Source organism: Pristiophorus japonicus, chromosome 22 (assembly GCF_044704955.1).
Source record: "Pristiophorus japonicus isolate sPriJap1 chromosome 22, sPriJap1.hap1, whole genome shotgun sequence".
NCBI lineage: Eukaryota > Metazoa > Chordata > Chondrichthyes > Pristiophoridae > Pristiophorus > Pristiophorus japonicus.
This window is the reverse complement of record NC_091998.1, coordinates 36,142,471-36,158,162: the sequence shown is the minus strand read 5'-3', so window position 1 is coordinate 36,158,162 and position 15,692 is coordinate 36,142,471. Positions and strand designations below refer to the sequence as shown.

The following is a 15,692-nucleotide window of genomic DNA, read 5'->3' as shown; positions in this document are numbered from 1 at the left end:
GTTGTACTAAAAAAACGCGACAAAGAACAGCGGTTCAAGGCGGCGGCTCACCACTACCTTCTTGTGGGTAATTAGGGACGGGCAATAATGCCAGTCTTGCCACATCCCACGAACAAATAAATGTAAAAAAGACATTTACTACACTTCAATCAGCAGAAACAACATAAAAGTGGTTGGTCTGGCACTGTAGTCAGAAGCTTCGCCTCGAGGAAGGACACCCAAGAACAAGCAGAAACATCAAGATCTACAAGGGAGCTGTGCATTCTTCTTCCTTGGTGCTAGGATCCTTGGTTTGAAGGTCGTATGTATTGCTGGGTGCTGTCTTTGTGCTTGTGTAAACTGTTATAATGTTGTGTGCAATGTTAAATCATTAAAGGTAACTTTGATTAGCATACAGAGTAGTGAGACTTTCTTGGGCAACTATTCAGGTTCACAAATAACTGGAACATCTGTATAGAATCAGAGAATGGTTACAGCACAGGAGGCCGCCATTCGGCACAGCAAGCCCGTGCCGGTTCTCGGCAAGAGCACTCCAGCTAGTCCCAATGCCCGTCCTTTCTCCGTAGCCGGCAAATTTTTTTCTTTCAGGTACTTATCCAATTCCCTTTTGCATTCCCCTTTTCGCTGGGACACGGGTCCCATCCCGGTTCAGGTGGAGCCTGTCCCACCGGTACAGCTCCTTCCTGTCCCAGAACTGGTGCCAGTGTCCCATGAAAAGGAACCCCCCTTTCCCACAGCAGCCCTTTAGCCATGCGTCAATTCTCCTGATCTGTCTGCTTCTATGACAATGTGCACATGGCTCGGGCAATAATCCAGAGATTACCCTCGAGGTCTTGCCTTTTAATTTAGAGCCCAACTCCTGATACTCTTTCAGCAGGACATCCTCCCTGTTCCTACCTATGTCGTTTGTTCCAACATGGACCATGACGAGTGGATTTACCTCCTCCCTTTCCAAGTTTCACTCCAGCCGCTGTGAGATATCCCTTACCCTGGCACCGGGGAGGCAACACACCCTTCGGGATTCTGGTTTATGGCTGCAGAGAATGCAGTTTTATCCCTCTAATTATAGAGTCCCCCATCACTGCCACATTTCTATTCTGCTCTTCCCCCTTTCCCCCCTTGGACTGAGGGAGCGCTGCACTGTCGGAGGGGCGGCGCTGAGGGAGCGCTGCACTGTCGGAGGGGCGGCGCTGAGGGAGCGCCGCACTGTCGGAGGGGCGGCGCTGAGGGAGCGCCACACTGTCAGAGGGGCGGCGCTGAGGGAGCGCCACATACAGTCAGTATAGGAAGAGAAGAGGTAATTATGTGGCTGCAGAGATAGTGCAGGAGGGAAGGATTCAGCTTTAGGGCAGGAGTGAGTGTGCAAGATGGGTGGTGGGGGAATGGTTTCGGCAAAGGAGCATTGGAGGTAGGACAGATTAGAATGATGAATGATGAAAACGATTGGCAGAGAGAGGTTTGAGTTCTATGCATGTAAATCCACAAAGTACTCTGGGGGTCCTTGTACATGAAACACAAAAAGTTAGCTTGCAGATACAGCAAGTAATCAGGAAGACAAATGGAATGTTGGCCTTTATTGCAAGGAGGATAGAGTATAAAAGCAGAGAAGTCCTGCTACAACTGTACAGGGTATTGGTGAGGCCACACCTAGAATACTGCGTAGTTTTGGTCTCCGTATTTAAGGAAGGATATACTTGCATTAGAGGCTGTTCAGAGAAGGTTCACGAGGTTGATTCTGGAGATGAGGGGGTTGACTTATGAAGATAGGTTGAGTAGGTTGAGCCTATACACATTGGAGTTCAGAAGAATGAGAGGTGATCTTATTAAAATTTATAAGATTCTGAGGGTGTTCAACAAGGTGGATGCAGAGAGTCGGTTTACACTCGTGGGGTAATCTAGAACTAGGAGGCAAAGTTTCAGGATAAGGGGTCGCCCATTTAGAACTTAGATGAGGAGGAATTTCTCCTCTGAGGGTCATACATCTGTGGAATTCTCTGCCCTAGAAAGCTGTGGAGACTGGGTCATTGAATATATTTAAGATGGAGATAGACAGATTTTTGAATGATTAGGAAGTGAAGAGTTATGGGGAGCGGGCGGGGAAGTGGAGCTGAGCCCAGGATTAGATCAGCCATGATCTTATTAAATGGCAGAGCAGGCTCGAGGGGCCAATGGCCTACTCCTGCTCCTATTTCTTATGTTCTTATGTAAATTTAGGGAGCTAGAGGCATGAATTGATATCGGGGTATATTAATGGAATTAACTGAGATGTTGCTAAGGCTGGACTGGTAGCTAAATATCCTTGGATAATCAGGAAGGATGTGGTCGGATAAAAACTGGCAGCATTGATCAAATATTCTATTACAGTATGTGCTAGAATGTAAGGATGAAACCAGGGAAGGGCTGAATCTATTTGGTTTGAGTTAAGCAATACTCTATCTGGAGATTTTTAAAGACTGCTGACTGTGGAAAGGAGACAGAGGAACCGATATGTTGACAAATGAGAGTAAAAATGTAGTAATAACTGTTCTAATTATTTAAAGATGGAGTTAAAGTAATGTAAGTGACAAAAAAGGTAAGGAGTTTCCACGACTGCTCTCTAGTTCAGTAGTTACCTTAGTCCAACAAGGATGGAGGCCATGTTGGTTCTAGTTGTAGGAAATGAAGTGCAGAAAGTGGGTGATCTAAATATAGGGAAACATCAAGGAAACAATGACTAATATAAATAAGAACATAAGAAATAGGAACAGGAGTAGGCCATTCAGCCCCTCGAGCCTGCTCCACCATTCAATAAGATCATGGCTGATCCGATCATGGACTCAGCTCCACTTCCTTGCCCGCTCCCCATAACCCCTTATAGGTTGGATATAAAAATTGTAAAGACGTTGGAAGAAATATGTAGGTACTTTACTGGAAAAAGCAGATTTTAATTAAATAAAAAGCAAATCAGCTCAAAAAAATGTGAAAGAAAACTGGCAGGTAACAACAACCTGCATTTATATAAGAACATAAGAACTAGGAGCAGGAGTCGGCCATTGGCCCCTTGAGCTTGCTCATGGCTGATCTGATCATGGACTCAGCTCCACTTCCCCACCCGCTTCCCATAACCCTTTACTCCTTTATCGCTCAAAAATCTGTCTATCTCCGCCTTAAATATATTCAATGAATATAGCGCTTCACAGGGGCGATTATCAAACCAAATTTGATACCAAGCCACATAAAGAGATATTAGGACCAATGTTCCCTGTAATTTTTTTGGGCCCCTCGGCCTCGTTACCAGGCTGCACGGCTCACTCAAAATTCTGCGCATGTGCGTTTTTTTCAATTTAAAAGCAGGCTCACCGGCTTCGTGGGACCCCAAGAACGCTGCTCGGCCACGCAGCTTAAAGGGAACATCGAGTAGGACAGGTGACCAAAAGCTTGGCCAAAGAGGTGGCTTTTAAGGAGTGATTGAAAGTATGAGAGGGGTAGAGAGGGGGTTAGCCTTAGGGAGGGAATTCCTGAGAGGGCCTTGGTGGCTGAAGGCACGGCCACCACTGGTAGAGCAATTAAAATCGGGAATTACAAGAGGCCAAAATTCGTGGCGTTGCCGGACCGGGAGCCAATGTAGGTCAGTGAGCACAGGGGTGATGGGCGAGATAAGAAAGGGGCAACAGAGTTTTGTATGAGCTGAAGTTTATGGAGGGCGAAAGATGGGAGGCTGGCTGGGAGTGCGTTGGAATTGTCAAGTCTCGAGGTAACAAAGGCACGGATAAGGGTTTCAGCAGTCAAAGAGAGCTGAGGCAGGATTGGAGTTGAGCGATATTACAGAGGTGGAAGTTGGCAGTCTTGGGAATAGAGAGATCATAGAGTTGGAAGCTCTATTTATAAGAACATAACAAATGGGAGCAGGAGTAGGCCATTCGGCCCCTCGAGCCTGCTCTGCCACTCAATAAGATCATGGCTGATTGTCTACCTCAACTCCACCTTCCTGCACTGTTCTTATATCCCTTTGTCCCAAAAATTTATCAACGTCTGTCTTGAATATAGTCAACGACTGAGTATCCACAGCTCTCTGGGGTAGAGAATTCCAAAGATTCACAACGCTCTGAGTGAAGAAATTTCTCCTCATCTCAGCCCTAAATGCACGACCCCTTATTTTGAGACTGTGACCCCATGTTCTAGATTCCCCAGCCAGGGGAAACATCAGCTCAGCATTAACCCTGTCATGCCTATTAAGAATTTACTTATGGTCAAATAGGACGGCACGGTTGCGAACAGTCTGGTTCAGCCTCAGACAGTGACCAGGGAGAGGGATGGCTAGGAAGCGGAGTTTGTGGCAGAGACCAAAGACAATGGCTTAGGTCTTCCCAATGATTAATTGGAGGAAATTGCTGCTCATCCAATACTGGATGTTGGACAAGCAGCGTGACAAATCAGAGACAGTGGATGGGTCAAGAGAGGTGGTGGGGAGGTAGAGCTGGGTGCCGTCAGTGTACATGTGGAACCTGATGCTGTCACCGACTGGCAGTATGTAGATGAGAAATAGGAGGGGGCCAAGGATAGATCCTTGGGGGACACCAGAGGTAATGGTGCGGGAGTGGGAAGAGAAACCAGAGGTAATGGTGCGGGAGTGGGAAGAGAAGCCATTGCGGGAGATACTCTGGCTAGGAATGGAAAACTTTTAAACTGGAGATAACAAGGGCACAAATTATAGACATATTCCCACAGAAGTAAAGATGGTGCAGCAAAAAATGGAGTAACTTTGATTTGTACAGAAACTAAAATTTAAATGATACTGGAAAAGAAAGGGACTATGAAAAATCTAAAGAGTACGAATATAAAAAAACATTGAATGCAGTACACAAAATATAGAAGGGAAACAGAAACAGATTAGAAAGGTTAAGGGGCAGGAAATGAAAGGTATAAGAGGGTGTGTGGAGCAATTTGATGGAAGAACTATAGATAAGGACGTCGAGGTGGAACAGGCCTTGACGGAGCGGAACCTGGAATGTGGGCAAAGTCAGAAAGCAAACAGCTGATGCTCCAAGCACAATCTTTCAAACATCCTTGGATATCCAATTTGTGCCAGAGGGCTGCCAATGTTACATCTCTGTTGTAAAAAGAAGAACTGAATAAACCAAGTAATGACAAACTAGTCAGACTGACACCTGTTGTGGGTAAACTTCTGGAAGACCATCATTTGGACCAAAGTTAGTCCTGACTTCGGGATATTTGGGTTAATTCAGGACAGCCATCATGGATTTGTAACGGCAAGTTGTATCTGACAATTTCTATTGAGTTCTTTGAGTCGATTGTAAAGTGCAATGAAAATGAAATGCAATGATAAGGTGCCACATCGGAATCTTTTGATGGATTTGTTCCTTTTCAGACTGGAGGATGGGAATAGCGGCGCCCCCAGGAATTAGTGTTAGGACCATTGATTTTATCAATATACATAAATAATCTGCATTCATGTATGGTAACACAATAGCAACATTTGCAACACTACAAAGAGAGTAAATGTGATAAATTGGGAAGAGGGCTGTCAGTCACTCAGGATAGGTAGATACAAATAGTCAAGATCCTGAGAGAACAGATATATACGAGATGGCCACAAACTCGAGTACCAGGGAACAGGACTCAAGGAGGAAAAGTTTAGGATGAACTATTTTATGCTGAGTGAGGTCGACGTGTGGAATAAAAGGGGGTGGAGGCACACAGTGTGGGTGAATTTAAGGGAGAATGCGAGAGATCTATGCTGGAGCTGCTGATTGCAGACATTCGCTGCCAAATGCACTGCAGTACTTTCTATTTTGGTACTTTCCTGGTCTCTCACTTTCATACATTGTACTTACATCCGTATTCCACGCACCACTTCATCAATGGATTCAACTGGAGTTCCAGAGTGGGATAAACTGGAATGTATTGGGTGGAGTATCCGAGGAGGATTGCGTCTTCGTGCAGAATGCACTGGGCGGGACAGAGAGGAAACGCTACGTTCCAGCAGATGGTTTGAATGAAATCGGTTTGAAGAGATAGTGCTTGAACATGGTCGCAGAACAGGACTCTCGTCTGGATCCCTGTAATCAATGTTAACCATAAAATACATCAGCAACCCATCTGCCACCCTTTCCAGTAACCCCCCCCCCCTCCCCGACCACCTCTCCCTCACACACACCAAACTCCCCAACACTGCCCTTCTCTTCCCTCACTGCGAATAACACAAACCCAGAGGTCTCAATGACAGATAGGAACACATGTCTATGTCCATGAACCGGCCAACTGTACCAGCTTTGCAACTCAATAGCGATCTTGTGCCAACTTTGAAGGAACAGTAAATTGTGTTGCCAAAATGTTTTGCTCAAATATACATGTTTAAATGGAGGGTTTTTAGCCAGAATCTCCCCCCAAACTTGTCAGGTACGGTCCATCTAGAAGTTGCCACTGCTTATATGAACTTTGGCTGTTTTTTTGAGTTCTAGATAGAAAAACAAATAAAATAAATGCAGCTGCTGCAACTATTTATAATGCGTTACAAAATATAAAGAGTTGCTTTGAGACACTGCCACCCGTGACGGTCCCCACTAGTCCAGGTTCTCCTCAGCCCTGTCTGTTTGGCTCTTATTGTACGTACAGACTCTACGGCCACGATTTCGCCAATGGTGGTGAGCCCGGGGTATCCGGCATTGGTTGCGCGTGGCCCGCTCGACAGTTGTGCTGTCAGTGTTTTGCAGCTTTGAGGTGCGGCAAACACTGACACTCACTGCACAAAGGTGCACGGCTGCACCCAGACTCTCCAATCACTCCCTTCAGATGCTTATGGAGGGCGTCACAGCACACAGGGTGGTTCTCTTCCCTTCTAATGGGTGGAAGAGACCTCCCCAGAACACCAACCCAGCCTGGTTGCACATTGCACAGGAGGACACAAGCAGGGACCAGGCTTCAGTGGTGCAAATCTTTCAATGATCTCAATAGATCACAAAGCCACACTCAACCTCATCCTGCTGTGGCACTCATCACATCCCCATCACTCTACCTTCCCTACCCTACTCCTGCACATCCTTACTCACACCAACTTACCTTGCACCTCCACCCATCCCTCTCTATTTACATTATCACACCCCCATCTCACTAGTCACCCCCCACACTCACTAACTCTCATCCTAGTGTAAGCATACCAACTAACAACACACAAAGGTAGGGAGTGTTTTAGCCATTGTTCATGTAGAATTTCTGCTAATGTGTTGTCAAACATTGATATCTTTATTTTCAGCACTGTGTGTTCTTGGACAGATTTGTGGACACCTTTGGAAGTAGCTTAGTGAGTTGCAGTAAATGATCAGACTTAATGGTACCCCGTACAATGGAGATGAGTATGAAAGGAATGGCTTGGGCATTGCAGGGATGCTTTATGGAGCTGGTGTGGGGTGGTGCCAATTGGTGCATCATGTGGCTGCCAGGCTGCACAGCGTCAAATACAGTAAATGTGGCCATGGTGAGGTCATCTCTGGCAGCAATGTGCTAATGCCATGTGTTCTGTGCAGCATCAGGTGATTGCGGAGAAAGTTGTGTTGTTGGTGATGCTGGTGTGTTTAGTGATGTTGGTGTTGGGGCTGATTGTGGTGGGATTCTGAGAACCAAAGTAAGGTTTTTTTTCCAAGGGCACCAATGCTGATGGAATAGATGGCAGCTGAAGTTGAGATGACAGAAGCGATGTGTCAATGATGAGAGGTTGCCCCAAGGAGGTGACAATGGATAGAGAGTTCACTACAAACTCTTCCAAACTGTATACTCTTCCAAACTGTATACAGCTGAAAAGTGTCTTCCAAATCCTAAAGGCTACAGCTTCTGAGATTGGAAAGTGAACAGCTGTGAAATGGTATCTTTTATACCACTTCTGCAGCTGTCAATTAGTCAGCAATGGAAAGTCAGTGTGTTTTGTGGTGCCATCCTGGTGTATCATGTGGCAGCCAGGGTGTACAGCGTCAAGTGAAGTAAATGTGGTCATGGTGAGGTCATTCCTGGCAGCAATGTGCTGATGCCCTGTGTCCTGCGCAGCATCAGGTGATTGTGGAGAAGGTTGGTGTTGTTGTTGGTGATGCCGATGATGTGAGGGACAGCAAACTCGTTAAAAAATAGGTAAAATGGTAAGTTCATTTAAATTACCTTTAAAATGTCTCTAAACGATCTGAATTGGCTGGCCCGCCGCTTGCTGTCAGGTCTGTGATCCGCACGCAGACCCGACACTTGGGAAACTGACAAGGAGGCGGGTTCAGAGCAGACATCCGACCCGCTGTCAATCCATCATCATCATCATGGGGCTAACCAAACTGGAAGCAATACGGTGGAGGAGGATTTTCTGGAGTGCATAAGGGATGGTTTTTTAGACCAATATGTCGAGGAACCAACTAGGGGGGAGGCCATCTTAGACTGACTGGGTGTTATGTAATGAGAAAGGATTAATTAGCAATCTCGTTGTGCGAGGCCCCTTGGGGAAGAGTGACCATAATATGGTGGAATTCTGCATTAGGATGGAGAATGAAACAGTTAATTCAGAGACCATGGTCCAGAACTTAAAGAAGGCTAACTTTGAAGGTATGAGGCGTGAATTGGCTGAGATGGATTGGCGAATGATACTTAAGGGGTTGACTGTGGATGGGCAATGGCAGACATTTAGAGATCGCATGGATGAACTACAACAATTGTACATTCCTGTCTGGCATAGAAATAAAAAAGGGAAGGTGGCTCAACCGTGGCTATCAAGGGAAATCAGGGATAGTATTAAAGCCAAGGAAGTGGCATACAAATTGGCCAGAAATAGCAGTGAACCTGGGGACTGGGAGAAATTTAGAACTCAGCAGAGGAGGACAAAGGGTTTGATTAGGGCAGGGAAAATGGAGTATGAGAAGAAGCTTGCAGGGAACATTAAGACGGATTGCAAAAGTTTCTATAGATATGTAAAGAGAAAAAGGTTAGTAAAGACAAATGTAGGTCCCCTGCAGTCAGAATCAGGGGAAGTCATAACGGGGAACAAAGAAATGGCGGACCAATTGAACAAGTACTTTGGTTCGGTATTCACGAAGGAGGACACGAACAACCTTCCGGTTATAAAAGGGGTCGGGGGGTCTAGTAAGGAGGAGGAACTGAGGGAAATCCTTATTAGCCGGGAAATTGTGTTGGGGAAATTGATGGGATTGAAGGCCGATAAATCCCCAGGGCCTGATGGACTGCATCCCAGAGTACTTAAGGAGGTGGCCTTGGAAATAGTGGATGCGTTGACAGTCATTTTCCAACATTCCATTGACTCTGGATCAGTTCCTATGGAGTGGAGGGTAGCCAATGTAACCCCACTTTTTAAAAAAGGAGGGAGAGAGAAAACAGGGAATTATAGACCGGTCAGCCTGACATCGGTAGTGGGTAAAATGATGGAATCAATTATTAAGGATGTCATAGCAGTGCATTTGGAAAGAGGGTAGGTCCAAGTCAGCATGGATTTGTGAAAGGGAAATCATGCTTGACAAATCTTCTGGAATTTTTTGAGGATGTTTCCAGTAGAGTGGATAAGGGAGAACCAGTTGATGTGGTATATTTGGACTTTCAGAAGGCGTTCGACAAGGTCCCACACAAGAGATTGATGTGCAAAGTTAGAGCACGTGGGATTGGGGGTAGTGTACTGACATGGATTGAGAACTGGTTGTCAGACAGGAAGCAAAGAGTAGGAGTAAATGGGTACTTTTCAGAATGGCAGGCAGTGACTATTGGGGTACCGCAAGGTTCTGTGCTGGGGCCCCAGCTGTTTACACTGTACATTAATGATTTAGATGAGGGGATTAAATGTAGTATCTCCAAATTTGCGGATGACACTAAGTTGGGTGGCAGTGTGAGCTGCGAGGAGGATGCTGTGAGGCTGCAGAGCGACTTGGATAGGTTAGGTGAGTGGGCAAATGCATGGCAGATGAAGTATAATGTGGATAAATGTGAGGTTATCCACTTTGGTGGTAAAAACAGAGAGACAGACTATTATCTGAATGGTGACAGATTAGGAAAAGGGGAGGTGCAAAGAGACCTGGGTGTCATGGTACATCAGTCATTGAAGGTTGGCATGCAGGTGCAGCAGGCGGTTAAGAAAGCAAATGGCATGTTGGCCTTCATAGCAAGGGGATTTGAGTACAGGGGCAGGGAGGTGTTGCTACAGTTGTACAGGGCATTGGTGAGGCCACACCTGGAGTATTGTGTACAGTTTTGGTCTCCTAACCTGAGGAAGGACATTCTTGCTATTGAGGGAGTGCAGCGAAGGTTCACCAGACTGATTCCCGGGATGGCAGGACTGACCTATCAAGAAAGACTGGATCAACTGGGCTTGTATTCACTGGAGTTCAGAAGAATGAGAGGGGACCTCATAGAAACATATAAAATTCTGACGGGGTTAGACAGGTTAGATGCAGGAAGAATGTTCCCAATGTTGGGGAAGTCCAGAACCAGGGGTCACAGTCTAAGGATAAGGGGTAAGCCATTTAGGACCGAGATGCGGAGGAACTTCTTCACCCAGAGAGTGGTGAACCTGTGGAATTCTCTACCACAGAAAGTTGTTGAGGCCAATTCACTAAATATATTCAAAAAGGAGTTAGATGAGGTCCTTACTGCTAGGGGGATCAAGGGGTATGGCGAGAAAGCAGGAATGGGGTACTGAAGTTGAATGTTCAGCCATGAACTCATTGAATGGCGGTGCAGGCTAGAAGGGCCGAATGGCCTACTCCTGCACCTATTTTCTATGTTTCTATGTTTCTATCATCATAGGTAGTCCCTCGGAATCGAGGAAGACTTGCATCCACTCTAAAAATGAGTCCTTAGGTGGCTAAACAGTCCAATACGGGAATTACAGTCCCCGTCACAGGTGGGACAAATAGTCGTTGAGGGAAGGGGTGGGTGGGTGGGACTAGTTTGCCGCATGCTCCTTCCGCTGCCTGCGATTCATTTCTGCATGCTCTCGGCAATGAGACTCCAGTGCTCAGTGCCCTCCTGGATGCACTTCCTCCACTTAGGATGGTCTTTGGCCAGGGACACCTAGGTGTCAGTGGGGATGTTGCACTTTAACAGGGAGGCTTTGAGGGTGTCCTTGTAACGTTTCCTCTGTCCACTTTTGGCTCGTTTGCAGTGAAGGAATTCCAAGTAGAGCGCTTGCTTTGGGAGTTTTGGCATACGAACAATGTGGCCTGCCCAGCCGAGCTGATCAAGTGTGGTCAGTGCTTCAATGCTGGATATGTTGGCTTGGTCGAGGACGCCAACGTTGGTGCGTCTGTTCTCCCAGGGGATTTGCAGGATCTTGCGGAGACATAATTGGTGGTACTTCTCCAGCGCCTTGAGGTGTCTACTGTACATGGTCCATGTCTCTGAGCCATACAGGAGGGCGGGTATTACTACAGCACTGTAGACCATGAGCTTGGTGGCAGATGTGAGGGCCTGGTCTTCAAACACTCTTTTCCTCAAGCGGCCGAAGGCTGCGCTGGCGCACCGGAGGTGGTGTTGAATCTCGTCGTCAATGTCTGCTCTTGTTGATAAGAGGCTCCAGAGGTATGGGAAATGGTCCATGTTGTCCAGGATCTTGATGACTGGGGGGCAGTGCTGTGTGGCGGGGACAGGTTGATGGAGGACCTTTGTCTTACGGATGTTTAGCGTAAGGCCCATGCTTTTGTACGCCTCAGTAAATACGTTGACTATGATTTGGAGTTCAGCCTCTGTATGTGCGCAGACGCAGGCGTCGTCCGCGTACTGTAGCTCGACGACAGAGGTTGGGGTAGTCTTGGACCTGGCCTGGAGACAACGAAAGTTGAACAGGTTCCCACTGGTTCTGTAGTTTAGTTCCACTCCAGCGGGGAGCTTGTTGACTGTGAAGTGGAGCATGGCTGCGAGGAAGATCGAGTTGAGGGTTGGGTCCGGACGTGGATTGGGTCGGCAATGGATCCACTGGTAAGGATCACGGCCTGCATGTCATCGTGGAGCAGGTGCAGGATGGTAACGAACTTTTGGGGGCATCCAAAATGGAGGAGGATGCTCCATAGACCCTCGCGGTTGACAGTGTCAAAGATCTTTGTAAGGTCGAAGAAGGCTGGTGCTGTTCTCTGCAGCTGTCGCGCTGTAAAAATCATGTCCGTTGTGCCCCGCACTGTGACCAGGGAGAAGACGGTTGAGGAGGGTCATTTTGACAGCGGGCCCACCTCCAAACCCGCACTCGCAAGGCTGGGACGATTCCGGCCTACATGTGGGAGATTGGCTATTATATAGTAAGCATAGCTTTTGCTTTCAAAGTCGGATGGCATTCACCTTCTTGATCTGCCTGACCCTATGCCAATTAGCACGTGGCTCGGGTCGTGATCAGCGGATTACCACCCGTGAGGTCCTATTTTTAAATTTAGCTCCTTACTTCTAATATTTCCTGAGCAGGCCCTCCTCCCTTTTCTTCCCTGTCATTGGTTTTGGCAAGGACCACGACAAATGGATCTTCACCCTCCCTTTCCAAGTTCTTCTCCAGTTGCTACGATATATCCTTTACCTTTGTACCAGGTAGGCAACACACCCTCCTGGGCTCTTGGTCATGACAGCAGAAGTTGCTACCTATCCCGAATTATTATGACCACCCAAGGTGCTCTTTACTGTTACTGCAAGCACCAACATTCTTATACGGCCAACGGCTCCATTGATTACACTTCCTCCCACCCCACTTTCTGTGAGGACTCTATTGCATTCTCCCAGTTTCTCCGTCTGTGTTGCATTTATTCTGGCAATGCCACCTTCCACACCAATGCTTACGATATGCTATCCGTTTTCCACAACCGAGAACTCCCAACTATCGTTGTTCACAGGGCCCTCGACCATGTCCATCCCATTTCCTGCATCTCTGCTCTCACCCCTTTCCCTCCCTCCCAGAACCCTTTGTCCTCAGTCAATGGATTATCCCAGCTATTTCTGGCACGTACAATGCAATGCCATCACTAAACATATCTTCCCCTCCCCTCCCCTTTCAGCATTTCGAAGAGACCATTCTCTCTTGACACCTTGTTCTACTCTTCAATCAACCCCAACACCCGCTCCCCTTCTCAAGGTGCCTTCCCGTACAGGGCTCCAAACACTCCCTCCAGGTGAAACAGCGATTTACTTGTACTTCTTTCAATTTAGTATACTGTATTCGCTGCTCCCAACGCGGTCTCCTCTACGTTGGGGAGACCAAATGCAGATTGGGTGATCATTTTGCAGAAAATCTCCATTCAGTCTGCAAGTGTGACTCTGAGCTTCTGGTCGTTTGTCATTTTAATTCTCCGCCCTACACCCACTCTAATCCCACTGTCCTCGGCCTCCTACATGGTTTGAATGAAGCTCAATGTAAACTCGAGGAACAGCATCTCATCTTTTAATTAGGCACTTAACATTCTTCCGGACTCAACATGGACTTGAAACATTTCAGATTACAACCACTGCTCCCATTTGTTTTGGGCAGCAGATGCTGGTAATGGTTCTGCTGTGGCATTTACTCCTCTATACCCATATTTTGTTTCTGTACTTGTCCTGTTACAATCCCCTTTTTGCCCAGCACCATCATCCCCTTTGTCATTTAATCTCTCCTGCCTTCCACCCAATCACAGACCTTCCCTTTTGTTCTTTCTTCCCCTCCCCCGCTCTTTCCCTGCCTCTGTACTTGTTACATCTCTAACTTTTGCCTGTTCTGACGAAAGGTTATCAATTTGAAACGTTTCTCTCTCAATCAGATGTTGCCGGACCCGCTGAGTATTTCCAGCATGTTCGATTTTTATCACCAACATTCTTAATTAGGTGATGTCTGTGTGCAGTAATGACCTCGCTCAGTTATGCCATTATTGCTTGCAGAGTGGATGTGAAAACAGATATTCTTTGTCCAAGGCAATCGTGTGGGAGTTTGTGATAGCAGAGGAATGCAAGATAACCTACAAGGGGAATCTTTGAACAAGATCAAACCATTAACGTAATAACTGGAGCTAAGTGTCTAGCTGGAATAGCAGCCGATTGTTAGAACAGCTCTGGGAAGAGGGAACTCAGAAGCCACTGGTGTCGGCCGCAGCTTAGTGGAAGCACTTTTGCCTCCGAGTCAGATAATTGCGGGATCAATTCCCACTCCAGACACTGTCCGTAGTCTCAATGGGATGGACAGCGAGATAGAGACACCTCAATAAGAAAAAAAGAGCGACACAGAGAAAGTGAGCAACATCGCAGGACATCAAGACATTTACTAATGAACCAACAGCAAGGCCCATAGCTCGGAACAATACTTACTGAATCTTCCCAGGCAGTGGAAGGTTTCTCTGATGAAAGGGAAATCCTTGGATCTGCAAACTATTTGGCCTGCTCTGTACCACCCCGATATGTGCTCGCTGAACCTGCATGCAAAAGAAAGACTCCAACAACAACTTCCACTTAAATAATACCTTTAATGCAGAAAAACATCCCATGATGTTTCAGAGGCGCAATCAGACCCAAATGGCCACCGACCCAAAGAAGGAGCTATTATGAGGGGTGACCAAAGGTCTGGTCAATGAGGTGGGTTATAAGGACGGTCTTGGAAGGATGAGAGAGGTGCAAGGGATCTAGACTTGGATTTCCAGAGTGAGGGTCTTCAGCAGCTGATGCATGGTCTAATGGTGTGGTGAAAGGAGGGGAGGAGGCACAAACGTCTGAATTCAAAGGCATGGAGAGGTCAGTGGGAGTTGTAGGAGGAGGTTACAGGGCTGTTGGAGGTAACAGAGATAGGACGGGATGAAGCCATTTTACATGAGAGGCGTAGAGGAACCGGGGGCTGTGGTGATGGCTGAGTAGGATTTGCTGTGGTAAGATTTGGGCAGAATTTTGAATGAGGCTGCAAAATAAGAAAAAGAGATGGATGAGGGTTTCAACATCAGATGGGCTGAGGGAGGGGTGGAGGCAGGCAATGTTACAGAGGTGGAAGTAGGTAGTCTTTGTGATAGAGAGGATGTGGGATCAGATGCCGCAGTTGTGAACAATCTGATTCAACGTGAGACAGTGGCCAGGCAGCAGGATGGATTCGTTGCCGAGGGTACAGAGTTTCTGTAGGAGACTGAAGACAACGGCTTTAGTCTTTGCAATGCTTAGCTGGAAGAAATTGTGGCTCATCCAAGAGTGGATGTTGGACAAGAAGACTTGCATTTATATAGGATGTCCCAAAGCGGTTTACAGCCAATGCAGTCACTGTTGTAATGTAGGAAACGCGGCAGCCAATTTGCGCACAGCAAGCTCCCACAAACAAAAATGTGATAATGACCAGATAATCTGTTTTAGTGATATTGATTAAGGGATAAATATTGGCCCCAGGACACCAGACATAACTCCCCTGCTTTTCTTCGAAATATGGCCATGGGATATTTTACATCCACCAGAGAGGGCAGACCGGCCTCAGTTTAACGTCTCATCCGAAAGGCGGCACCTCCGACTGTACAGCACTCCTTCAGCACCTCACTGGAGTGTGAGCCTTAATTTTTCTGCTCAAGTCTCTGGAGTGGGACTTGAACCCACAACCTTCTGACTCAAACGGCGAGGGTGCTACCCACTGAGCCACAGCTGACACGACCAGGATTCATACTGCAGAGGGAAAGGCCAAGACATTTCAAACTGTAGGGCGCTGCCAAACTCTAAAAGACATAGAAAATCAGGAAATTTATTAGGTGTTGTCA

General features: G+C 46.9%; 1 protein-coding gene across 7 annotated transcripts in view; it reads right to left on the bottom strand.

Annotated features, from left to right (window-relative positions):
* The window catches only part of LOC139234953 (protein FAM149B1-like), a 143,727-nt gene that overhangs the window by 55,433 nt on the left and 72,602 nt on the right, over nt 1-15,692 (bottom strand). For 6 of the 7 annotated variants that reach the window (XR_011588370.1, XR_011588371.1, XM_070865932.1 and 3 more), the window contains 3 exons: nt 14,281-14,384; nt 5,835-6,059; nt 2,613-2,681 (listed from right to left, as the gene is read on the bottom strand). Coding sequence is in view for 5 of the 7 variants with exons in the window: in XM_070865932.1 (XP_070722033.1) it covers nt 2,613-2,681; nt 5,835-6,059; nt 14,281-14,384 (398 nt within the window). In the remaining 2 variants the exon portion in view is untranslated. The remainder of the gene's footprint in view (nt 1-2,612; nt 2,682-5,834; nt 6,060-14,280; nt 14,385-15,692) is intronic. The other variant, XM_070865934.1, reaches the window with a different exon arrangement.